The sequence below is a fragment of the Centroberyx affinis genome, unplaced genomic scaffold (assembly GCF_046629955.1).
Source record: "Centroberyx affinis isolate AG114_WGS23_722 - 3 ecotype Tasmania unplaced genomic scaffold, CSIRO-AGI_Caff_v1 ptg000205l_1, whole genome shotgun sequence".
NCBI classification, from domain to species: domain Eukaryota; kingdom Metazoa; phylum Chordata; class Actinopteri; order Beryciformes; family Berycidae; genus Centroberyx; species Centroberyx affinis.
In genome coordinates, this window is record NW_027278897.1 from 162,081 (window position 1) to 185,319 (window position 23,239).

General features: G+C 43.3%; 1 protein-coding gene across 2 annotated transcripts in view; it reads left to right on the forward strand.

The window, feature by feature from the left end:
* Positions 1–23,239, forward strand: part of slc25a21 (solute carrier family 25 member 21) — an 82,946-nt gene that overhangs the window by 53,753 nt on the left and 5,954 nt on the right. For both annotated transcript variants that reach the window (XM_071539700.1, XM_071539691.1), the window contains 4 exons: positions 1,914–1,962; positions 13,202–13,285; positions 20,679–20,745; positions 21,633–21,692. In XM_071539700.1, the coding sequence (XP_071395801.1) occupies positions 1,914–1,962; positions 13,202–13,285; positions 20,679–20,745; positions 21,633–21,692 (260 nt within the window). The remainder of the gene's footprint in view (positions 1–1,913; positions 1,963–13,201; positions 13,286–20,678; positions 20,746–21,632; positions 21,693–23,239) is intronic.

Consider the following 23,239-nt stretch of genomic DNA (forward strand, 5'->3'; position numbering starts at 1 on the left):
ACATCATGATAATCTAAAAATTGTTGGTTTGGATGTGAATCTATGAGCTGGGACAAGTCTGTACCCCACTAATGCATTTTTTTAGCCTCTCTATTGGAGTATTGACTGGTTTACTCTCCTAGGTCTACTCTGATTTACATTTATTCCAGTCTAGAACTATGAGAGAAAAAACATACTCTACCCATAAGAATGTGAGACTCAGTACCCTTTAGCTACACTGGCAGTAATGATTAATTAACGACAAACGTTCTCTAATGTTACTGTGTATCAGACTGAAGTCTGTGGAGACAGAAGGAATCTGGTAGATGTTTTATTTGTCTTCTCTGTGTTTGGTTTCCCACTTAGCGTCCAAATGTACGTTTCGGAGGGGATGGGGCTTGCAGAAGTTCTCCTTTTTCTCAGACTCTTTCTGCTCTCTCCGGTGGGTCACCTGTCGGAGCGTGTCTGGCCAATTCCCAGCATCCTTGTGTTTGAACAGGCTGATTGAGCAGGCAGGCAGGTTTGGCTTCATCGCGTAATCTGATTACCCGTGGAAAGATTTGATGCGCTCGGGTTTCACGGCAGGTCTATTCATAGCAAGACCTGAAAATGAGGTGTCCAACGCAGTCTCCAGTAAATTGTATTTACCCTTTCAATGCAGCCTCATTAACAGCCTTAGTCGGGTCAGCTAAGCCGTTACAGATGGAATTTTGTTTGACTCTTGCACGCCGGTAGCTTGGTTCAATAGTTCTCAGTTCTCCCATTTGTAAATTAAGATGCGACTGTAGAACAAAGTAATTTTTCTGTGGTATTTCACATGATAATTACTTCCTTGGATAAACCCCAGAGGAGACACTCTTTTATAGACAATATGTTTAATTGGGCAAATTAGAAAGAGTCCGTATGGCACGGCAGCTGTGTACACACACAGTGGAATCTGCAAGGGAAGCCCTCAGAGCAATAGCAAAGGGATGCAGTGAGAATCATGAGTTAAAAAAACCTGATTGAGTCAGAATGCCTCCGTGCCAAACCAGTGGCTTTTCAACACAGATGCACATAGTTAGTGTGTGTGTGAAACCTCAGAGTCCCTCACTGATCACCAGGCTCCATTGATTCTCCAGCTGTTGGCACGTTGCTGATGTACTGGGTTTGCATGGATGATATGCTTGGTGGCTTCAGCCCTTCATCACTTTGAAACGCCGAGAATTATAGTCACTTAGAGGGTTTTTGGATAGAGGTCTCATTGGCTCCCTCATTCAGACCCACGTTCATGCACAGACACCACAGAGCCCAAATCACACATGAATTATTGAGGTGGTTGGCATTTAAATTAGCCAGAGTGATAATCAGAGTGATGATAAGGTTGTTTTGGAAGGTTGGCTGGCATTGGCTGTCTGTCAAAACCATCTTCTACCAACAACAACAAGCGTATTTGCTCAGCATTTTTTCTAAAGGACAAGTTACAATCTGCTTTAAAACAACACAGTCACATGAACAAGCATCCAAATGATTTTTGTCCTGGTTAGCAGTCAACTTTATTCACATCACACATCACATTAGGATGCATTGTGACAGGGCTTAACATACAATATCAGATTTTGCTTATGCTGCTGTCTAGGGCCAATTGGCCTCCAGGGCCAATACGGACATGCACAGGTTCATTTTGTGATAGGAATTTTAAATAGTAGATGTTATGCAGCCACATTGCAATATGCACACATGTAATGTAAAAAGATGGTGAGTATGTACAGTACAAGAAATGATAATGTGGACAAATAGGACAGATTTCAGGCCAGATGTGCTCTCACAACATCAGATATTGCTAATCAGATCTCAAAAATCACATTGGGTGTTAAGTGTAAACAAAGCCAGCGAATTCACCTTTATTTTATTGGTGAGTTATGTGACTTAACCTGGTTGTTTTTACCTCCTAGGTCTGGTGGAGATTTGCCTAATGCATCCCCTGGATGTGGTGAAAACAAGGTAAGACCCCCCGCCCATCCTGAACACACACACACACACACACACACACGCACGCACACACACACACTCACGACTCATACATTAACTCATCTGTTGTGCAAGTGAGCCTACTGTTTAAGCCTATGAGAGAGAGACATTTTTCCACTTCACATCTGCCTTGAATCCTCTCCGTGGGCACTTGGGTCTATATCGTCGAGTTCCTAGCATACCAGCTCTGTTTTCCTGGCTTAGCGGGCCCGGCCAGCTCCGCATTCTCCACACAAGCGGGCACCAATGCCAAGAGCCTTAGACATTTTGTGGAAAATCAAATGCATCATTTACCCATTCATTCCCCACACAATGTTGGAGTAATACGTTTTTATGTTTGCAAATCGCTCAAATTTTTACCTCATTACTTCATTTAACCCGATCCATTTTTTTTTAGTACGGCGTGGCCTGCGGTTCCTGAAAAATAAGGGAACATAGAAGAATAAATCCGATGCCACAGAGCACACTCGCTGTGTTTCACGGCATGTTTTTAGTTTTCCATTTCCATCCTCTGTCTGTTATACAAGAGTGGCAGCCGTGTTGGGCTGTATGGTGATCAGGACCCTCACACCGCAGTGTCTCAGCCAGCCATAAACAGGTCGTGGGCTACTACTAAAGCTTTATAGTCTTTCACAGGCCCAGCCAAGACCTCTGGCTTAGTTCTTAGCCCCCCCTCCAGCCCCACTCACTACTTGTCAGTAAATTGTACTGCTTTTCTGTCATTTACGGCAGCAGTTTCTTGGTAAATAAACTGCTTGGCGTGCCTTTTAAAAAAAGTGAGATGGTTGCACTTTGAAGGCGATGCCACCACCAGAACACAGAGAGGAAACACGGGGATAAAAGCCGAGGGTGAGCGGTGTTGTATTAGTCGATATTCGATACTTTGAAGGCACGTCGTGTGATTTACGGGCATGTGTAGAAAGTATGGGGGTTTATTACAGGTAAGTCTTGAGCCCTGCCTGTCCGTCTTCACACGGGGTCAGGGTTAAAAGTGCAGGCACTATTTTCTTTGTAATGCTCTTCCTTAAAAAGCGGTAAAAGCTCCTCTAAAACTGGACAGGTTTATTTGTTTGTTTTCTGTTTGTGTCGCCATGTGTTTATGTTGATAGGCATACTGTGGGTGAGAATGGGTCTGTGTAAATTGATTCCTTTTTACTCTTGGCTCGGGAAATCCTCAGGTTTGTTTTAAATAAATGGAAGAAACAGAATAGTCTTTCTGTTTTTGAGTCAAGGCCGGTATTATGGTTTATTGAATCTCTGCCTTTCTAAACCACAGGAGGTTGCTGGTTACTGAGCGACAGAAACACAGACAGACACACACAAACATTCATGCATAGATGTAGATACACACGCACGCACACACACACACACACACACACACACACACACACACATGTTTACACACTTAACATCCACACATGAATTCATAGACCAAGCATACACACCAGCTAGCTAATTGGGACACTGAGAGGGAGCTGAAATCTATTAGCAGGAACCTTGGAGCCGAGAGTCAGACACAGACACACCTCCACTGGGTCTCTCTCTCTCTCTCTCTCTCTCTCTCTCTCTCTCTCTCAGCTCTTAGCTTATGGCTCTTAGGCATGGCTCTTATTAGGACCTGGCTCCTGCTTTAATGTCCACTGGCCCAAATTGGACGGCAACTGGAGTAAATTTACTTTTTTCCACCAAGCCGCCAACACAGTATCAAAGGGATTTTTTTTTTTTTTTCGGAAGGGAAACCTGACAAAATGTGTACCTGAGAGTTGATGTTTACCTATTTTCCAAATGAGGGCCTATCTTTCTCCCCCTCTCTTTGAGTGAAAGCAGAGAGGGAGGGGAGGGGGAGGCTGAGGTGCAGCGTTAGGATTAGATTAGTGTAGAAACGTTCCACCAGAGGCCAAATACTGCAGTGATGAATCAGAAAACATTGGGACCATTTGTTCGACATTTTCCTTTCAAAAAAATAACGATTCATCCTTCGAGACCACAGCTTTGGCAGATAAATGAACACTTTTGTTCCAGAGATTTGAAAAATGTGGCACCTATCGTCCAATATGATTGATAGCACAAAATAAAAACAATTTATGGCATTTTTTAAAGAAGATTAGACAACCAAGTCCATGGTAGACACAGTTATAACACAGGATATTCTATTTGTAACGAATACTGAATGGCAACTCTTTGTAATGATGATAGCATTTTGGACTCTTTGACTCGACACTTCTCCATTAAAGCGCAGTACATCAGACCACACCGGACATGGCTTTAGATATGGGGCCTAAACTGAATGTCCTGGCAGATGATTCACAGTGTGTCTCTTTGCCTTTGTTGTTTCGCTTTTACTCCCCGTAGTGCGCTCACTCACCAGCCAAGCCGTGACCCCTGTTACTCACCTCTAGTAACAAGTACATCCATCTTACATCTGAGAGACTCCTGGGCAGCCCACCTTCCATCCGCATGACTTACAACTTCTTTCATCACTGTTTAAATGCACATAAATTAATATTGGGCATTTTGAGATCAGTAGGCAGATGCATTTACATTTTGGGCATTTAACTGACGCTCTTATCCAGAGCAACTTGCGATGAATGAGCTGGTAGGCGTTCAACAGGACAATGGAAATGCATTGGTTGTAGCTTTAATTGAACCTGTTACCTTTTAGTTACAGGATGGTACTATTAGGCCACCTGACCACCTAATAGATGGAGTATGGAAACATGAATGTCCCATTTAGCATTTATATAAAATAACATAGGGACACAAATTATAATATTGGCAATACAGAAATTAAAGCTTAATCAACTTCTTTTTTCATTGTGAGTCGCTCTGGATAAGAGCATCAGCTAAATGCCCAAAATGTAAATGTAGCATACTTCACACAAAGTAAACAGTTAATTGCCCCTGACCCTGACCCCCTCCCTGGGTAGGGGCAAGAATGTGGGGGTAAAGATGGAGGGTGTGGGGGGGGGGGGGGCTTGGCAGAGAGAGACAGTGGGACCGGAGTTACAGCTTTTCATTAACCTGGAAACCACCTAGTTACATGGTTCATGGGCTGGTCTCAGCTCACTTGGAGGTAACAAAGGGTGTCGGGCGGCACTTTCTGCAGGGGGCTGTGCGCTCGGGGCACCCCATCTGACTCTGATCAGGTCCCCCCTCTCATTAGAGAGTAGCACCGAGCCCGCATTTCCCTTCATGTCGAGATCCTGTTACACGGAGCTCCACCCTTATACACATGCTTGTGCACGCTCACATACACACAGTCATCTGAAAACAACTTCCCGTCATCCTCTTTGCTCCCGCCCAGAAACTGAAGCCACGCCTTTCCCGTGTCTCTGCATCTGCCTGAGCAACTTCTCCTGTCACCATGAGCTGCCTGCAGCCTCCACCATGATCTGACGTATTTGCCATAATGAGCCGCAAACCCCCTAATATTTTAATTTGTACATACCTCAGTCTGATATGTGCCATTCCCTCCCCTTCCCTTTCCGCCCTCTCTTTCTCACTCGCACTTTCTCCCTCGCTATTTGTCTCTCTCGTTCTCGCTTATTCTTTCTGATTCTTCCCCTCGCGCTTGCTCGCTCATTCTCTTTCTTTCTCTTTCTCAGATAACCACTCATCCAGCTTTTTGGCCCCTCCCTCTGTGCAGTAACTAACAGTCTATTCCTCCACCTACTTCTTATTTCCAGTCCTATTAAGTTCTGTGTTCAGTGGCTTTAGCTATTCAGCAACCATCTTGGATAGCCTGTTAGAATCAGTGATACCACTTTTAGTATTGTAAACCTCATTATATGGAAAGTATTGTTTCCCATCATCACTTCTGAATTTGTAGCTTGTTGAGCAATTATGTAATATTTTGTTTTCAGTCCCTGTCGTACATGTGTTTTGGAAGAATTGAATTGCATTATGCAATTCTGTAAATTGTATTGTATGACATGGCTGTCAGAGCCATTGTAAACCGCTAAGCCTGCCAGTAGGCTGTTTGGAGCCTGATTAGAAAAACCTGGCTGTGGCCCTCGCTCGCGGCAGTCGCCATGACAACACTACCTCCATTTGATCACAGCACGCATGAAAGTGTGTCCCTCTTGGGGGGCTGGAAAGTGATCTTTGACGAGGGCTTTGACAGATGACGTCCTGTCCTTTCGGGGGAGCGGGTGACAGCGCTGAGGATGGCCCGGAGGCTCCACCGCCCGGCCCTCCCCTCTCGCCCCCAACTGCTCGGTGAACCCCAGTGCACTCGTGGAGGAATCCCTGACACAACCCTCAAACAGCAGGGCACAAAGCAGCAGCAGCCTGATAGCTGATCTTTCCTTGTAAAGGAGCAGGCAGGTCAGCAGTCGTCAAGCCAGCTCCTAATCCCCCCGGCGCTGTGAGACTACAGGGCAAGTCTTTACTCTGTGTAGACTCAAACACACGCTGCATGGAGAATAAACTGTTGTCTGTCTGTGCATCACTTCACTGTATGAGTGAGCAGTGATTCTAGTGCCACGACCCAAACTGGGTCTAGTCAAATCCAAGTCAAGACTAAGACCAGTGCACAGTACAGAACAAGTCTTTTCATGACCACAGCATAGCCGCATATTTGACAGGATGTATTAAATATTATGTGGTTGCATTCCAGTCATACTCTCTTGGATAATGACTTAATCCCCTGTATGGAAAAAATTGGCTGAGCTAAATTATATGGCTAAGATATTATTAGTTTTTAAATAATGTGATTATGTGCAAAAGGCCGAGTCAAAATAGACTCAAGTCCAAGACCATCGAAGTCTGGACTCAACATCATTGAGACCGACACCACACTTAAGTACAGCCACGCGAGCACTGATCTTTTTTTCAGTCACTCTGTTTGACACATAACATAACATAACATAACATAACAGCATAACATAACATAACATAACATAACATAACAGCATAACATAACATAACATAACATAACACAGCATAACATAGCATAACATAGCATAGCATAGCATAGCATAGCATAGCATAACATAACATAACATAACATAACATAACATAACATAACATAACATAACATAACATAGCAAAGCATAAAATAGCATAAAATAGCATAACATAACATAAAATAGCATAAAATAGCATAACATAAAATAGCATAACATAACATAGCATAACATAGCATAGCATAGCATAGCATAGCATGACACTGGAAAATTTGGTAATTGTAGCAGCAAATGTAATAGGTTTCACCAAAGGAAAAGCCAAATAGAATATAAAATGAGCAATAAAAAAAGAAAACGATATAGATAGATAAAATAGAATGTAAACTCTTGTGGGGTTATATAAACGTATGCTGGTGTCAATTTAAACGTGTTAAATAGGGTGTTGGTATGAAGGTCTATGGACTTACAGATGTTATACAGAGATGTTACCAGCAGTCACGACTGCTTACTTAAATGTTGCTTACTAAATTTATAATATGTGCTATATATAGCCCAGCAGTATGTATAAACATAATGTTAACTCCTCGTCTCTCTTCTGTGTGTGCACATGTGCATGTAAATGTGTGTGTCGTACTAGAGCACATGTAATCATTATCAGTGAAGGGGTGCACATTCCAGTACAGTAATTACAGAGTGCAGGCATTGTGTGCTTTGATTCCACTAGACCCTCACTGTTCTGTGGCCACAGTCCTGCCCCCCTGCTGCCCCATCTCTCTCTCTCTCTCTCTCTCTCTCTCTCTCTCTCTCTCGTTCTCTCTCTCACACACGCACATGCACACACATCCTTTGTCCCGCCTCCATGACCGCCCTTTCCCTCACTGACAGCCTTTTCAAGCGCCGTTTCGCTCTCTTAAGTCATACTCCTTGGTCCTCTCTCAATAATATTTCCTGAGAACGGAGCGGTAGTATCTGTCAGAGAAAGATGAATGTGTCAGATAAACGATGAAAGGAAAGCTAAATGGAGACAGGAGAGGGTAGATAGAGAATGATAAGAGTGATAAGTGGTATCCTATGCCTTGGAGCCCTCCTTATCAATGTAATTTTTTAAACTAGCTCCCATGAATGTGCAGTGGCTCCTCTGCCTCCTGCTGATCTGCCTGCCACAGGACATTACAGCCTGATATTAAACAGTTCCGGTCCAAGTAGGTGTCACCAACACCCAAACACATCATGTTACTGATGTTTAAATAGAATAAATAATGTCCCAGGGAGCTGAAACGACCCATTTTAAAGAGACAATAAAGGGCTTGATGAAATCTCATTTGTTTCCAGCATGCTAGTTGGCATCTGCAGCATCCTCCACATTTCCCTGTGCCGTGATCTCAGTGGCCTGGCCTCTGGAGGCGGGGGGTTGTGGGGGGACGAGACAGTGCAGTGTAGTAATATTGACTCTCAGGTTTCTCAGTGGAAGCACACAGGGCAGTTGTCTTCTGTCTGGAGCGGCCAGAGGTTACCTGCTGTCAGGGGAGTCTCCAAAATCCTGCGGCATTTCCTCACATCAAAGTGGCCTGTTGCTGTCGCTGGGCCGGACCAGGCTATCCCCAGGTTATCCTGATGCAGCCAGTCTGGGCTTCCATCATCTGTCATGGCATCTGTCATCATCTGTTCTCTGTTCCTTCTGGCCATGGATTCACATCTTCCTCCTAACCTGTTGTAACCATGAATCAAGTTAATCTTGAAATGATTTCAAAATATTCAGTGATTGTCAAAGAAAGGTTCTTGAAGGTTCAGCACGTTTCCAGAAAAATGAATAGTTTTATGATGCTTTTATTATTGTGTTATGCTAACTAACATTATGACACTAACAGTAATGTTAGTAGAATAATATTAGTTTGGCTGAGGTTAAGGTTACTAACACCCAAGAAGTCCCTTTATGTCGTACCCTGTTCTGCCTTGACCCACTGTAAATGTAAAAATAAAAGTAAAAATAGATTACTCCTATTTTTCCACCTATCTGTTGCAGTTCAGCATTAGCCACAGTGCCTTTCTGAATGTGCTACAGTCCACTGTAGCCTACAGACTGATCTGTCAGTCAGTAGCTGGCTCTGCACAAACATCTCATCTGGTTGAGCCTCAGCCTGCCCTGGCCCTGCCCCAGCTCTCCTCGTGCTGTTTTACGCAGCTCTTCCTGCTCTGCCATGGTAACGCAGCCTGATCTCAGGTCAGAGAGGTCACAGTATATGAGGAGACATCTGGGCCAGCAAACCAGTCCCAACATCACCATAGGGGACCAGAGGAGTCAGTTTTATCTGTGTGAGGGAGAATCCGGAGTGGCGGAGGGATGTCATAGCCCTTTAACAGCCATGTAACTGCTGTAACCCCTTCTCCCTTATCCACAGCACAGCCTGGTCCATAATCCAGGACCGTCTCTGGTCCAGTAGGCCTGTGGTGCTGGTGAAACCCAACCTGGCCTGGTCCAGACCAGGCCCTGGCAGCCTGCCGTGTCACAAGCGCCAAAAGTTTATCACTTCCCCTCTACTCCCATCTCGCATCTTCTTCCCCTCTTCTTTATTTCCGTATTTCTCTCTCCAAAGGTCTGTCTTTATTGGCCTCCTCCTGCCACACTCAAACCCTCTTCCTCCTTTTACTAACAGTTTGTCAAACAATAAATGTATTGATATTAAATTCCCTTCCTTGTTTACTTTGTCATGTTAGTGTGCAGGATGGAGGTCAACTGAACTTAGTATCAGATGTCATTTTCGTTGTTTTATTTGTTCTTATTCCAACACAAACACTCTGACATCTTTTACACAGAAAGGCTCAGTCAGCACTGTTGTCAACACTGAGTTGTCAAAACAAGCATCCATTGGATGCGAGGGGAACCATTTTGTTTGGTCGCACTGTTTTAGGCTGAAGAGTGATTGGTTTGTTGAAGTCGCGATTTGATTGGTTGGCCGTGTTTGCCATGTTGGATCATTTAGGTCGGAAAGTGCTCTTAACCTCATGTACCGATGCAATGGACTTTTACCATCTTTATGATCCCACTCATTAAAATTAACTGTCTGGCTGTAAAAAATAGATTTCCCTTTAATGCTGCCTTCTGGATTGTCTTCAGATCTAATAGAAATAGCTCAACTTTCACCCCCCTCCCCCCCCTCCTCCTCTGGTCATTCAATTTTTCTCTTTCTTTCATCATTAATTTTGCCTTTCCCTGTTTTGTCAAAGAAGGCACAAGTAGATCAAGGCTTTCACTCTATAGCAACCAGTCCAAATACACACCAACAAACATGAATCAGAATTTTTACAGTTACAGAAGATTACATCATTTGAAATCTTACAACATAATAGATAGCAAAAGATAACTACCTTCTGTAGATTAGGTCATCGTTTTATAGGAGTTGGTGTTAAGCATCTATCTATGAGAAGCTATAAATGTTATGTGATATCAGTACTTTAGTATTGGAGAGCCTAAATGTTAAAAATGAGCAACTCATCAGATTTGTTGCACTCTTTCCCTTGTACAGGAGTGTCACCGAGGGAATACCCCCTCATTTAACAAGGCAAATTTTAAAAGACCCCCTTAAAAGCACGGCTTGCCCCTTTTAAAAGTAGGCCCATCAAGCCTCTGCCTTTTGATCAACCCAATAACTCTCCCACCCATTCCCATAGGCATTTTTTTAACACCATCATTATTGAGCCTCACCTCAACAGCTCGTCCTCTCCGAGGTGACAGCCCGTCTTGTTGGTCCCGGCCCAAGCCCATTACCACCGGGGTCTGGGAGCGGACACGGCCTTGTGGCTCCGCTTGGCCCTCAAACACTGCGCTCCTGTCCATAAAAATACAAAGAATGGGGCTCTAGCCTGCTACTCCGCCCTCATTTACCTTTTTGCCTCCTTTGTGGACGCCTAGAATTTGTACTTTTATAGGGAGTGGAGGTCAGGTGGAGGAGGGCTTCAGGATTATTTACCCCAGAGTGCTTGTCTCGTTCACAGAAGCACCAACCTGCCCTCGCCTTCACCCTCACCTGGGCAGCTCAGGGCCTGTAAAGCAGGGACAGGGGGAGAGTGGGGGTGCGGGTGGGGATGGAGGAGGAGGGGGACTCTTGATGAACTCACAGATCTCATCACTTCAGAGTATATCTCTGCTAGCTGGGGCCAACGAGTGAAGGAGATGCTCAGAGCGGTGTGTTTTAAAGAAGCCCCAGGGCTTTGCTTGGTTCTTCTGTCTGCTGAGTTTACAGTCAGGATGGCTGACTCCAAGGCCAAGTGGATCTGCCAGAGCCACGGAGGCCATCTTGTCCTCTTTACCAGCCAACCAATACATCTCTCCACTCGCTAAGGCCTTATTAACGCAGAGCTCCTTGTCTGTACAAGCCCTTTAAAACAGGACATTCACCCAGGACTAACTGAATCTTTCCTACACACCTCATCGTGATGAGTACGTGTTGTTTTCCACTGTTGGTTGCTGTGAAAGGCGACATTAGCAGCTTCCTAGCCAGGGGCCTGAACGTTCCCCTGCTGCCAGAAGTTCTTCTGGTCCTCCCTATTATCTCCCACTCCCTGGGCCTTGCTGTTTGGTCCTTGGCTTTTATGGCAGGGTAGGAGAGGGCCATGAGGAAATGAGGTGACCCCAGGGTCATGAGTGGAGTCAGGGGGCTGGAACCGGACCACGGCCCTGCCAACCCCACTCTCTCAGGGCCGGTTCGGGTCGGGGCAGCCAGAGCAAAGCAGAGAGGGGGAGACTGGGGACAGGACCCCTTCCATCCTTGACCCTGGAGTCATATGCCTTTAATTAAGCCAGATTTGAATTTGTTTACAAGCCCCAGTGGTCTTAAATCTTCCGGGTCTTTGCCCCCCATACCACCCCCATGCTCCTCATCCCACCATCACCCCATCCCCTCATGCCTCTGTCCTCGAGTCCTTCTTTTCTTCTTCTCTTTAATATAGTGTCAGACGTCTATTTATTATGCTGTTTTAACTGGTTTTCAGGCACGGGTTACAAGCTATTTGGGAATCCACCAAATAGGATTTGAGGGACACCCCTCTAAGATGTTAATCTGTTAGCGATATGAAAGGCCGCTCACCCCACTAAACTCCCCCTCCACTGGAACCCGGGGGCTCTTTATGGCCCCATCAGGCACCCGCATGGACGACTTACTGCTGACCTTGTGACCTGGCAGTTGAAGCCATATGAGGAGGGAATCTTTCTCCTGTCCCTTTCCCTCCTACACACTTGACTTCTGTCTCTGTCTGTCTCTCCCCCCAGAATCCCTGATGTCCTTTTTACATCTGTCTGAAAATAAATTCTTCAAGTCTTTATCATTCAGTGTTAAATGTGAAACGGATTCACACAGTGCTTTCTTTTGTAGTGTTTCATTAATCACTTAATCAAATGATTGAGTGAGTGACTAATCACATTGTAGTCTTATCTAACCATGTAGTTTATTTAACCTTGTAGTTTTTGACATGTTTTTTCTGGGGGTCCAAGCCATCCGGCATTACATAAGGGGATCTTTTCTTATCCTCTCAATACCCATCAGTACCTCAAACTCTTCATTTTCCTAACAGGCCCCATTCATTCATACTTTCACCCCCAACAGGTCTCTCATGTAAAAGATTTACACACAGCTCAGGAACCTTTATTAGGGAGGTACCAGCGTGTTTGCTATACAACAAAAAGACCCTCAACTGGCTCCATCATATTAAAAATTTACACGTAACTGAAGAGCTGTTACAATTGGCTTACTAGCGTGTTAGTAGCAGCAAAGCTTGCTGCAAAAGGCCCGGTCCCGGGGAGTTGGGTGGCTAATTGGATCGGTTGGGTTAAATAAATGTTTGAGTTCTCCCCTGTGCTGGGGGGACCTGGTGGCAGGAGCCTCTCGTCTTAGCTGAGGGGGGAAAAAAAGGGGGATGAAAGGAAGTGGGGAGGAAAATACAGGAGGAAATGAGCTCATTATTATAAAGGAATCAAATTTATTCAAAGGGCATTTCACACAGAGGTGTCACAATGCACTTTACACAGACATTGATGACAATAAAGAAAGCAAATAAAGAGGTTAAAGTAACAATGATATAAATGATATAACCATGATAGAGCCAACAAAAAGGACTAATACAAGCCTAATTCAGAACAGACAGCAGAACAAAAACGGCAACAAAAACAACAAATAACAACAGTGATGATAATGATGGTGACACGATGATGATAAAGATGAATAGAAAAACGTTCAGTTTGAATGTACTGTATATCATATTAACCAAGATTATGTCACTGTGAAGCTTTAATGAGGAATGTCTCATTGCAGGTTCCAGATCCAGAGGGGAACCAGTGACCCCAACAGCTACAAGAGCCTGGGTGATTGCTTCCGGACCATCTTCCGCAATGAGGGGTAAGATATTCACGGCAGTTGTTGCCAGCTACCAATTGCTGACAAATAATGCAAAAAAAGGGCAAAAAGTTTCTTCAGGATACCAATGACATCAGTCTTCCTGTTCATAGTCTGACAATAGTGAGTGTTTCACAGGGAAATAGTGATTTCTGCTGGTGGACAGTCTCCTATGTCTCCTACAACTCCAATGGGATTTCCATCTGTTATCCCTTCAACTAAACCCACAACTTGGTTTTTTCACATCTTGACCAACAACTTTAGCCAGAATTTTCTCCTATGCTGGCACAGCATTTAAACTAAATCAAGAGAAATTCTGGCTTGGTTATACAATGCTATAAATAAATCCAACCAATATTTAGTTCTGGTCTGGCCTTCGCTGTTAAACATGTTTGTGCCTTTATGTCAGGAGAAATAACCTGGATAGGAATGGACAAAAATGTTATGACTGAAGGTAAGGTGGCAGAGGGGCTTAGTGGCTGGAAAGACCCTCCTGTAACTAGCAGGTCACAGGTTCAATCCCTGCAGCAGTGTGTCCATCAACAGCCATGTGTCCTGCTGAAATATCCTGCAGCAAGCCACTGAACTTACCTGCTCACTTATTAAGTTGTGCTGGATAAGAGTAACATCTATTAATGCCTAAAAATGTAAATGTAAAAAAAAAACCTTTCACTTTCATAGTACTATACTGCAAGTAAGAAAGTGAAAAGAGTCATCCCTCCATGTCCCTCCCCCTCTGCCTGGCCTGTGACAGGCCTGTGAGACAGTGCAGACCTAGGAGAAAGTGGTTGCCACTCGGTCTGTTTACGGCGAGCCGACAGCTTTATAGCGGATATAAAGTTGATCTGCTGCGAGGTGTGTGCGAGCGCACTGCGAGAGGCTGGTTACTGACAGTTAGAAGTCCTCCGCTGGCAGCCGCTCAACGGACACGGCTATCCTGCTACTGTTCCTGTGCCCTCTTCACCCCACACACACACACACACACACACACACACCCACACACACTGTGCCAGCTTTGTGTCTGCATGTGTTTTTTGGGTGTGTCTGTTGAGAATAGGTGCGGATGAACTTCCAGAGAACTCAGGTGACATCACTGAAACAATAAAATGATTGCCAAATTATTTGCCATCTACACCGTCAGCTATGAGAGCTATTTTACTGTGCGCTCTCGAAGCTGCGGTACGTGTCAGAGTCCCCACAGACAGAAGATCCACTTTCATGTGGACCAATTATCACTAACAGTATATTTTTGCTGAGGCTGTAATCACTCCCCAGTAGCAAGTAGCGGATTACCTCCAGGCCAAACCACTTAGTTATAATTTATACAAATAGTTTTAGGCCCCACTGTTGTAGAATTATTATTAAAAATAAACTTCTCCCGTCGGTACATGGCAGGACCGAGCTAACACTAGGCCCCGCTCTCTCTCCCAGGCGATGAGGGAGGAAACCTGAGCCTTCAGCCCGAGCCCAGTGATTAGACTGAAGACAGACATGGAAATATGCACATATGTGACCCCATCTCTTTAGAGACTCTGAAACACTGGTTAGTATGGACGCAGCAGCCAGGCCGGCTTCATATAGCTGGATAAATTTAGAACAATTCTAGTAGATAAATGAATACTCCAACATTGCTGTGTATTATTCCTGTTAGAACTTTGGATTTGTTGTATGTATTGTATTTGGATTGGTTTGCAAATGAATAACAACAACATTTTAACTTAGGTTTTTGAGTGAAATTGGGAAATATATTGTGTCTTTTAAGCATTAAATGCTGTAGCTCTGCTTGTGGAGTGTGTGACATGTGTGAACGACGCTCAGTAAGGCTGTGTTGTGTGTTCTCTTTTTCTGTTGCATGAGGGTGCAGCAGCGTGAGCATGTGTTAAGTGTTTCCGTCTGGAGGCAAACAAAAAGACTCTATTCTCGAGCATTCTTTACCAGTGTTATCCACACACTGGGTCGGGACCCAAGGCATGGTCGCAGGAATATTAAACGGGTCCTCACGTTAGTGCAGAGAGAGTTGGCCTGCATAGGTCAATGAGTCGAGCCTGGCACTGACACTGCAGGGTGGGGGTCCGACTCCTGCTGGGACCACCCGTGTTATAAATGTATGCACCCATGGAAGTGTGAGGCAATGCAGATAAATGTGTCCACCAAATGGCATGTGTTTTGTTATGGCAAAACACTCATGGTTTTGGCTAGAACATTTGAATTTTGCATGAAGCTACCAGGTTATGTTATCCTCACAAAGAGTTCCTGGCAATGTGACATAGTTTATATCCTGGAGATTAGAAGCAAGAGTTTTGCAAGATGAGCCGATACACAAAAGCCCACAGTTTGGGTTTGGAGGAAAAATCTTGAGAAAATGAGTTCCAGCCAGGTGAAAAGTTTTAGAAACCACTTATTTTAGAGCCTTAGAGTTGCATTTAGGTGCATTTAGGCGAGGAGAGGCAGTACTAGGCCACCAGAATTTACTGTTTTGCTGTTGGAGGTGTTGTGTGCCTAATTTAACAAAACATCTGTGAGGGAAGATGCCTATTTGATCACCCAAACGACCCACCTTTTCCTAACCAGGCTTCTACATAGACACTCACCCTCATTTAATAGCATGGAGTGTAGTTTTCTCCAATCCTGTGTACTGGTAAATGACCATCCTTGTATTCTTATAATCAGTTTGAGTAAACCACCTCCACTGTCTCAGTCAACAAGTCCATTAATAGGACATGTAATCACAAAATTCTATTCTTTAACCTTTACATTGTATTCAGTTTGGTAGATGGACGTGAATTGATAATTATCCGATGATGTGCATGATGCTCCAGAATAAGTTTAGCTGGTCTCTATGATATACAGCACAAAATAGAGAAATGTTTGTGCTTTTCTCTTGTGAAACCTGCTCACTGATCGTTCTGCTGTATTGTGTCTGTTAGTGACAATGTCAAGGTTACAGCAGACACTGGGAAAATGAAAATATTTGCAGATGAAGCATGCAGGTTGTTTACAGGTTGGTGAAGAGTTCCCTGTGGCTACTCAGATTTCTCATGGATTTCCTCACTGTATGGTGTGAAAATTAACGCGAGTCCACAGCACAATCTGCCATGAACACGATGAAGAGATCAAGAGACTTTTTTGCTAAATTCAAATGATCCGTAACTGACATATTTACACAATTAATTTCTAATGTTAAGAAATCATAATTTGTGGCTGATGGTGATTATCCAATTTGACTAATTGGTTATTTCTGCCCGGTTATTTCAGTGTTAAGCTGCTCTCCAGATGGATGGGGGTTGTTAAAAAAGGAAAGGTTTATGAAAATGAAAGACAAATCATACATACACACACACATGCACACACACACACACACACACACACACACACAAAGCCAGCTGGCCCCCACAGTCGCTCGCTGTGTCAGGAGGCCATTTGTTTAGGAAAGCCAAAAAGGGACTTGGTGTGTGCTTTACATTGGAAATCAAATCAGGATTCAAATGATGGCCAGTCACTGGTAGCCATATTTGGTCTGTAACAAATTTCTCTTCTCCTTTGTCACCTGGTGGCTCCCCAGTCTGACCACACCCGGGAAATCTGTGGCCACCATTTGCATGGACAAAGAGATCCGAGGGCAGGGGCTTCCGTCTGACTGAAATAACTTGTGTACACAGATGATACAAGGGATTAATTTTGGCTTCCAGGAGGGATTTCCCTCAGCCATAATCTCCTGCCCCAGCATTATTGTGGCTCCATTACTCAAAGCCAGTACCGCTCATGTAACTTCAGGTGTTGATGAAATAGGTTGATTCTGTCACTTGATGACAAGTGTTTTGATAATTAGCTGTGGGTCACTGCGGTTTTTGGAAGGCGGCCTGGGCACTGCTGTGGATTCAGTGCGACTTTAATGGCCTGTCCCTTCTCCGGGTGTTCAGCTGATATGTAGTTCCAGCAACAAAAATATTTACACTTGGACGCAATCAGCCGAGAACATCTCTGTTGACTTGTGGAGCGTGTTGCCACAATAGAGGTGGTGCCACAGTTCACAGGCTGGAGTCGGTCACGCCACAATGTCTTCCCTGTCCACAGACCTGTGTTCAATATCAATATGCATACTCTCTCTCTCTCTCTCTCTCTCTCTCTCAGCTCTTACCCCATGTTCACACTGCAAGCAACTTGGTTGATGGGTCTATCCTGACCGATTTTAGGTTGTGCGAGATGAAGGGGTCTCATGCAGCTACAGTTTTGAACCTAATTAGGTAGCCTTAATTGAAAATAAATATAAAAAAATCAATAAAATCACTTCAGAGCTTACCATTGACCCCAACAATGGATGCAGCCATTCCCCAAGCATAATTTTTGAGACGTTTATTCCTTTAGTCTTTCAAATAAAAGTTTTAAAGACTGGGAAGCTTTGAATCGGTACATCGCTAGAGAAACAAGGAAGCGGGGAAGTGTGAGTGTTGATGGCTGGTGACTGCAAAAAGTTAAGCTGTGGCCAAGTTTTCTCTTCTACAAGCTTGCTGACTGTCCACACATCGGACTTCAAATGACTTGTTGATCATGTTGCTTGCAGCGTGAACACACAGTTAGACATGGCTTGTCTTTTTTCCCTCTTTTGGTCTCTCTCCTTTACCATTCTGTGGCTCTCCTCTCTTTCAAAGTCTCTCATTTTATCCAAACTGAACAAATCCTAAGCATTATCTTCTCATTTTTTTCACCTCTACCTCATTTTTAAGGGCTAAATATGAAATGATGTGTCCTCATATATTTCAATTCGCAATTGCAATATTCATCAGAAATATCATAAATAATATATTTGTGTATAGTACAATTCAATTCAATTCGACTTTATTTCAGACACATATAGGTCCATATCAGCAAGAAAAGAGACATATAAAAATATAAAAAAAGTAAACTACGAGGACAAGACAGCACAAAAATATGTACAAGATCACGGAAGTTCACAAGTGCACACTGTGTGTATACATATAACTGTCATGCAGCCCTGACCCATTCCAGGTGGTTGAATTGGTTAATAATGCATTAGTTCCTACTGTAAATGCAGGAGGAAGATGTGTTTACTGTTGTACTTGTTTAAAGATTTAGACCTGTTCTACCTGTTTCAGTTTGAGGCAGTCCCCTTAAAATAACATTTAGGAATGAGAGAAGAGGAAAACAAGAGCTGTAGTGGTTTTCTGTTGCAAGTGACGGTTTGTTATCCACACAATAACTAATGACGATATTTCTGACACTTTAGGTGATGCATGTTCCAGACCACTGCCTAATACTATATGCAAATACTTATCGTGGCTTAGTGTTGTCTACCAATGTACCAGATGGGTGTATTTTGCCAAAGTGGAGTGTGCAAAGAGTGCCAGAATGTTTAGACAGTAACAGGAAAGTATTTGAAAGTCAATTATATGTAATTTTCTGTGATTGACAACTAACCTGACATTATCTGAGCTGTGTGTAAACCATGCAAGTTCATTCAACCTTGTTTACCAGGTAAATCTCTTTGAGATTAGGAAACCTGTTTCCAAGAAAGACCTGGCCAAGAGAACAGCATCAAAAACACACATAAAGCAACATAACGACAATGTAAATACATAATATAAATAATCACATCAGTTAAATAATACAAGATTCATGAATAGACAACAGGGACAGTTTCCAATAGGGTCCATCTCCATGCCCTTCATTAGCATTTTGAATTCTCCCATAGAGACCAGATTCGACAGGTTTAGGTCATTCAGTGATGAGTTCCATGTACTGGGTGCAGAATACATGAAAGCCTTTTTACCAAGCTAAGTGATCGTAACCTATAGCTTCCAAGATTAGGAAAATTATAAGAACACAGGTAAGAAGGAAGCAAGCCAGGAATGGATTTATATATGAAAGTGTACCAATGGATAAGTCTACATGGACAAAGAAGGCCAAGAAACTCTGGTATGCCAGGTACAATGATGAGTGTGGGCTTCACATCCAGTTACAAACCTCAGAGCACCATGGTAGTATCTAACAAACAAACACTATCTACCAAACACTGAACTGTAGCATTCATATAAATCAGATGACCATAGTCAAGCAAGGGCAGAAATATTGCTGCAACCAATCTTTTTCTAGATTCAGAAGAAATACACAGGACTTATTTCTGAAGAAGAACCCTAATTTCAGTTTCAACAAATGCTAGATTTGACCGCAGTGTGTGTGTGTGTGTGTTTTCACTAAATTGAAAGGTGGGGAAAATGCACATGCATGCACTTCTGGAATGTATATACAACACATTTTGTGCTCTCTTTGCAAAATGATGAACATACTACTGGCTTCTCCCAAGTAGGAAAAAATTACATCAGAGTTATGTCTTTAAAGACTTGACCATAATCACTCCTCACGTGTTTGGAGGAGACCCTCACTGTACTTTAAATCACTATCAACAGATATTTTTGTGAAAAGGTGAAATCATACATCCCTCAATCATCACGTTCCCCTGAATCTCACAGCTATTATATTTCCCTGATTCACTTCCCTGAATAGAAACATCCTCATCCTGATACTAAAAGCTTTATTAATATTTGATTATGCATTGGGTAGTACAACAGAGGTGTTCAGTTTTGTTTTGTCGATTGTTTGTATAATTGGTTTCATGTAAAATTGGTAAGATGATAGTTGACTCAGTAAGAGTTATGTACAATTCAAAAGATTCCAATAAGACTTTTTTGAACAGTTCAAAAACATCCAATAGGACTAATCTATTTTAACAAAGGTATTTAAAAGGTATAAAAGGATTATTGGATGGTTCCAAAATACAGCCCTTTTCAAAAGCAAGTATACATTTTTATATAAAGTACATTATTAATACTCACGGTATTATGAAATATTTTCCTGTTTCCAGGTACACTCTAGGTCATGGCTGGAAATGTAATTATTGAGCAGAGGAGAATTACTAAATTGTTTAAAATGATCAAGCTTTGTCTATTATTGTTATTAATATTATAATTATTATTAGTAGGGTAGCAGGGTAGTGGGGTAATAGCAGGGTTTGTGGTTTAAAAATAAATTCTAGTACTAGTCCAAATGGCAGCAGTGAAACTTTCTATTGCCATTTTGTGGGCTTGGCATTATAAGGTCTGCATTCCTTTTCACATTCCATATTCTGTATTACGTCAACCTAGCAGTTGGGGAGATTCTCATCTAACTGTCACAGGTTCGATCCCTGCCACTACCTGCTCACTCAGTTGCTGTGACTTAGGGCATCAGATAAAGGCTTAAAATGCAAATTGTGTGACTAACGTCTTTTTGATCAAAACAACTGATAGAGCCGTATAACTCATTTAAGTCACAATATGTGGAAAGCAGAAACAGAAAAATCGGATTGCCATATGTAACAGTATATTTTCCCTCCCTGCAGCATCTTTGGCTTCTATAAGGGAATCCTTCCTCCAATTCTGGCAGAGACACCAAAGAGAGCAGTCAAGGTAAAGTAAAGGATATTGCATGCTAGTCCCTACAAGCGGTTGAGCTGTTTGCACCATGACGCAACCCTCAGACTCTGGTTTCACCGTCGCGGCTGGAGTCCTGCAACACCATATGAAAACAACCCAACTTACTCTAACATGGAACACACATGTTGCTCAAACTCTGAGGCTCTCCACCATGTTTACCTTTCCTGCTACTCCTATTTGCTCTGTCAACCTACCAAATATTGACCTACAAGCATTTACAGCAAACCTTCCCCTGCACCCCATCTTTTGACACAAGCCGTATCTGTTTGTAGGGAAGCTTCAGTGCGTATCTCACTCCCCGCTAGTGTATAATGGGGTGATGGGGAAGGAAAGGGGGGGATGGAGGGGGGGCTGGCATGGAGCTGCTCTGTAATGAGATGCTGGAGACAAGGATGTGTGAACTTTAAACATAAGCACTCACACTGAGAAGATGGGGTAATCGCTCACACAGCGAACAAAGCTGGCTGATGGTGAGAAATGTCTGGAGCGAAGAATTAAAGCAAATTAAAGCTCAGATTAAAACGCCTCTGCAGGCATTTTGCCCTTAGCTCAGATAAACAAATCAGTGGATGTGTCTCCTTTCGAGAGCACGCGTTAGACTCGCTGCTTTCCACTGAGAATTTGGCGTAAAATTCAAAGTACTGCTTAATGTTCATGTGCTAGACACGAGCCTCAGCCCTGAGTCTCTTAAACATAGTTGTTTTCAATAGTGTGTTTGTCTCTTTGTGTGTGTGTGTGTGTGCGTGTGTGTGTGTGTGCGTGTGTGTGCTTGTGCATGAATGTGTTTGTGTGTAGAGACGTCAGTTTGTGAATGCACTGTGGCTTTTGACAGCTCATTTATCCCAATCTTTCTTCTGCAGTTTTTCACCTTTGAGCAATACAAGAAGCTGCTGAATCTCACCCCTTTGTCTCCTGGTGTGGTGAGTCTTAAACACGGAAACACCTGAATACACTCACACCTGATACTTACAAATACACACACACACAAATACACACAGGATGATCTGCAGGAACCAGGAAAATGTTTACACCCAGTGTCCAAAATTAACTTAGCTATTAAAAGCTATTAAAATAGCTCACCTGCCAAGAGTTGGTAAACGAAAAAAACTGCCAAGAATAATTTTTACCGGCCAAATTAGTTAATATATATTTTCATGTCACCCTACCTGTTTTCAGTCCTATTTACCGTACAGAGTCATGTAATGTGTGAGTTAATTTAGAGTTTTAATTTAAAACTTGCTCAGTCACTTATGCAATGGATGTTTTCTTGCCTTCATTTTTTCTTTTTAGTGGCTTCACACCTGCTATGGAATAACACAAAGTTTCTACTAACTCTAGGCTCCAGGCAACAGAACAACAGGAGGAAAAGTTTGCAGAAGTTTAGATGCTACCGTTTTGTAAAGCCTGTGTAGCAGGCAGCCAATCAGGAACCTGTTTGATATAGAGCTATTATTTTGCTTTGATTTGATTGGTTCATGGTTAGAGAGAGTATGGTGTTCAGCAAGGGAAAAGTTTGAGAACAAAGAAAGACCAAAGTCTTTATATAACCGAGGCATTCAAATGTTGTTGTCTTAAAAAGTTACCGGTTTGTGTGGTTTAGCCACCAAAGGCCAATTTTACTGGCATGTGGCGCCTGGTAGGTGTTAATTTCGCACTCTGGTTACACTGCATGCCGTGAAGATACAAGTGATTGCATCCTTCTTGACTAATCTGGTTTCTCTCATACTTAGTCAGAGTTGTAGGGAAGACAGATTCTTGTTTATGGGGTGTGGTCGCCACACACTACCTATTCAGGTGGCAGCCAAGTGTCAGGCGTGATGGATGGCCTACCTGTAACTCAGCTTTTACTCACAGTGTGGAGGCTGCCCCGGCACGGCGCATATCCTCGGCTTGTTTGCACAGCTATCGGAGGAGAAATGTTTACCTGTCCCATCCATCATGCTCTCTTCCCCCTCCTCTCTGTCCTCCTCCTTCTCCTCTTCCTCCTCTTCCTCCTCTTCCTCCTCCTCAAGTGCCTCCAATCCCATTTTCCCAAGAGGCCCCTGGGTATCAAGTACTGTAATCACGTAGGATCATTAGTGCTGGTGAATTACAGATTGGGTCTGAATGGTGTGGGGCTGCCCCCCTCTCCTTTTCAGCATGGCACAGCTGAATACCTTCACTCTGATTAATGAGGACGCACACAGTAATAATACAAATAAGGAATTAAAACGTGGCTGGCTGGCTGTGTAAACAGTGCGAGGCATGTCTGAGAGGATGGGTCCCGGGGCTCTGACAGCAGGATAAAGAGGCAGGAAGAGTAATGAGCTATAGACACGTTCTTGACATGTTCCCATTACGCCTCTCTCTGAGCACGCATGCACACACGTGCGCGCGCATACACACACACACACGTACACACAGTCACCCATCATCCTCCCCCATGCAGATATATAGATATTGTTGCAACATACACTGACTCTCAGAT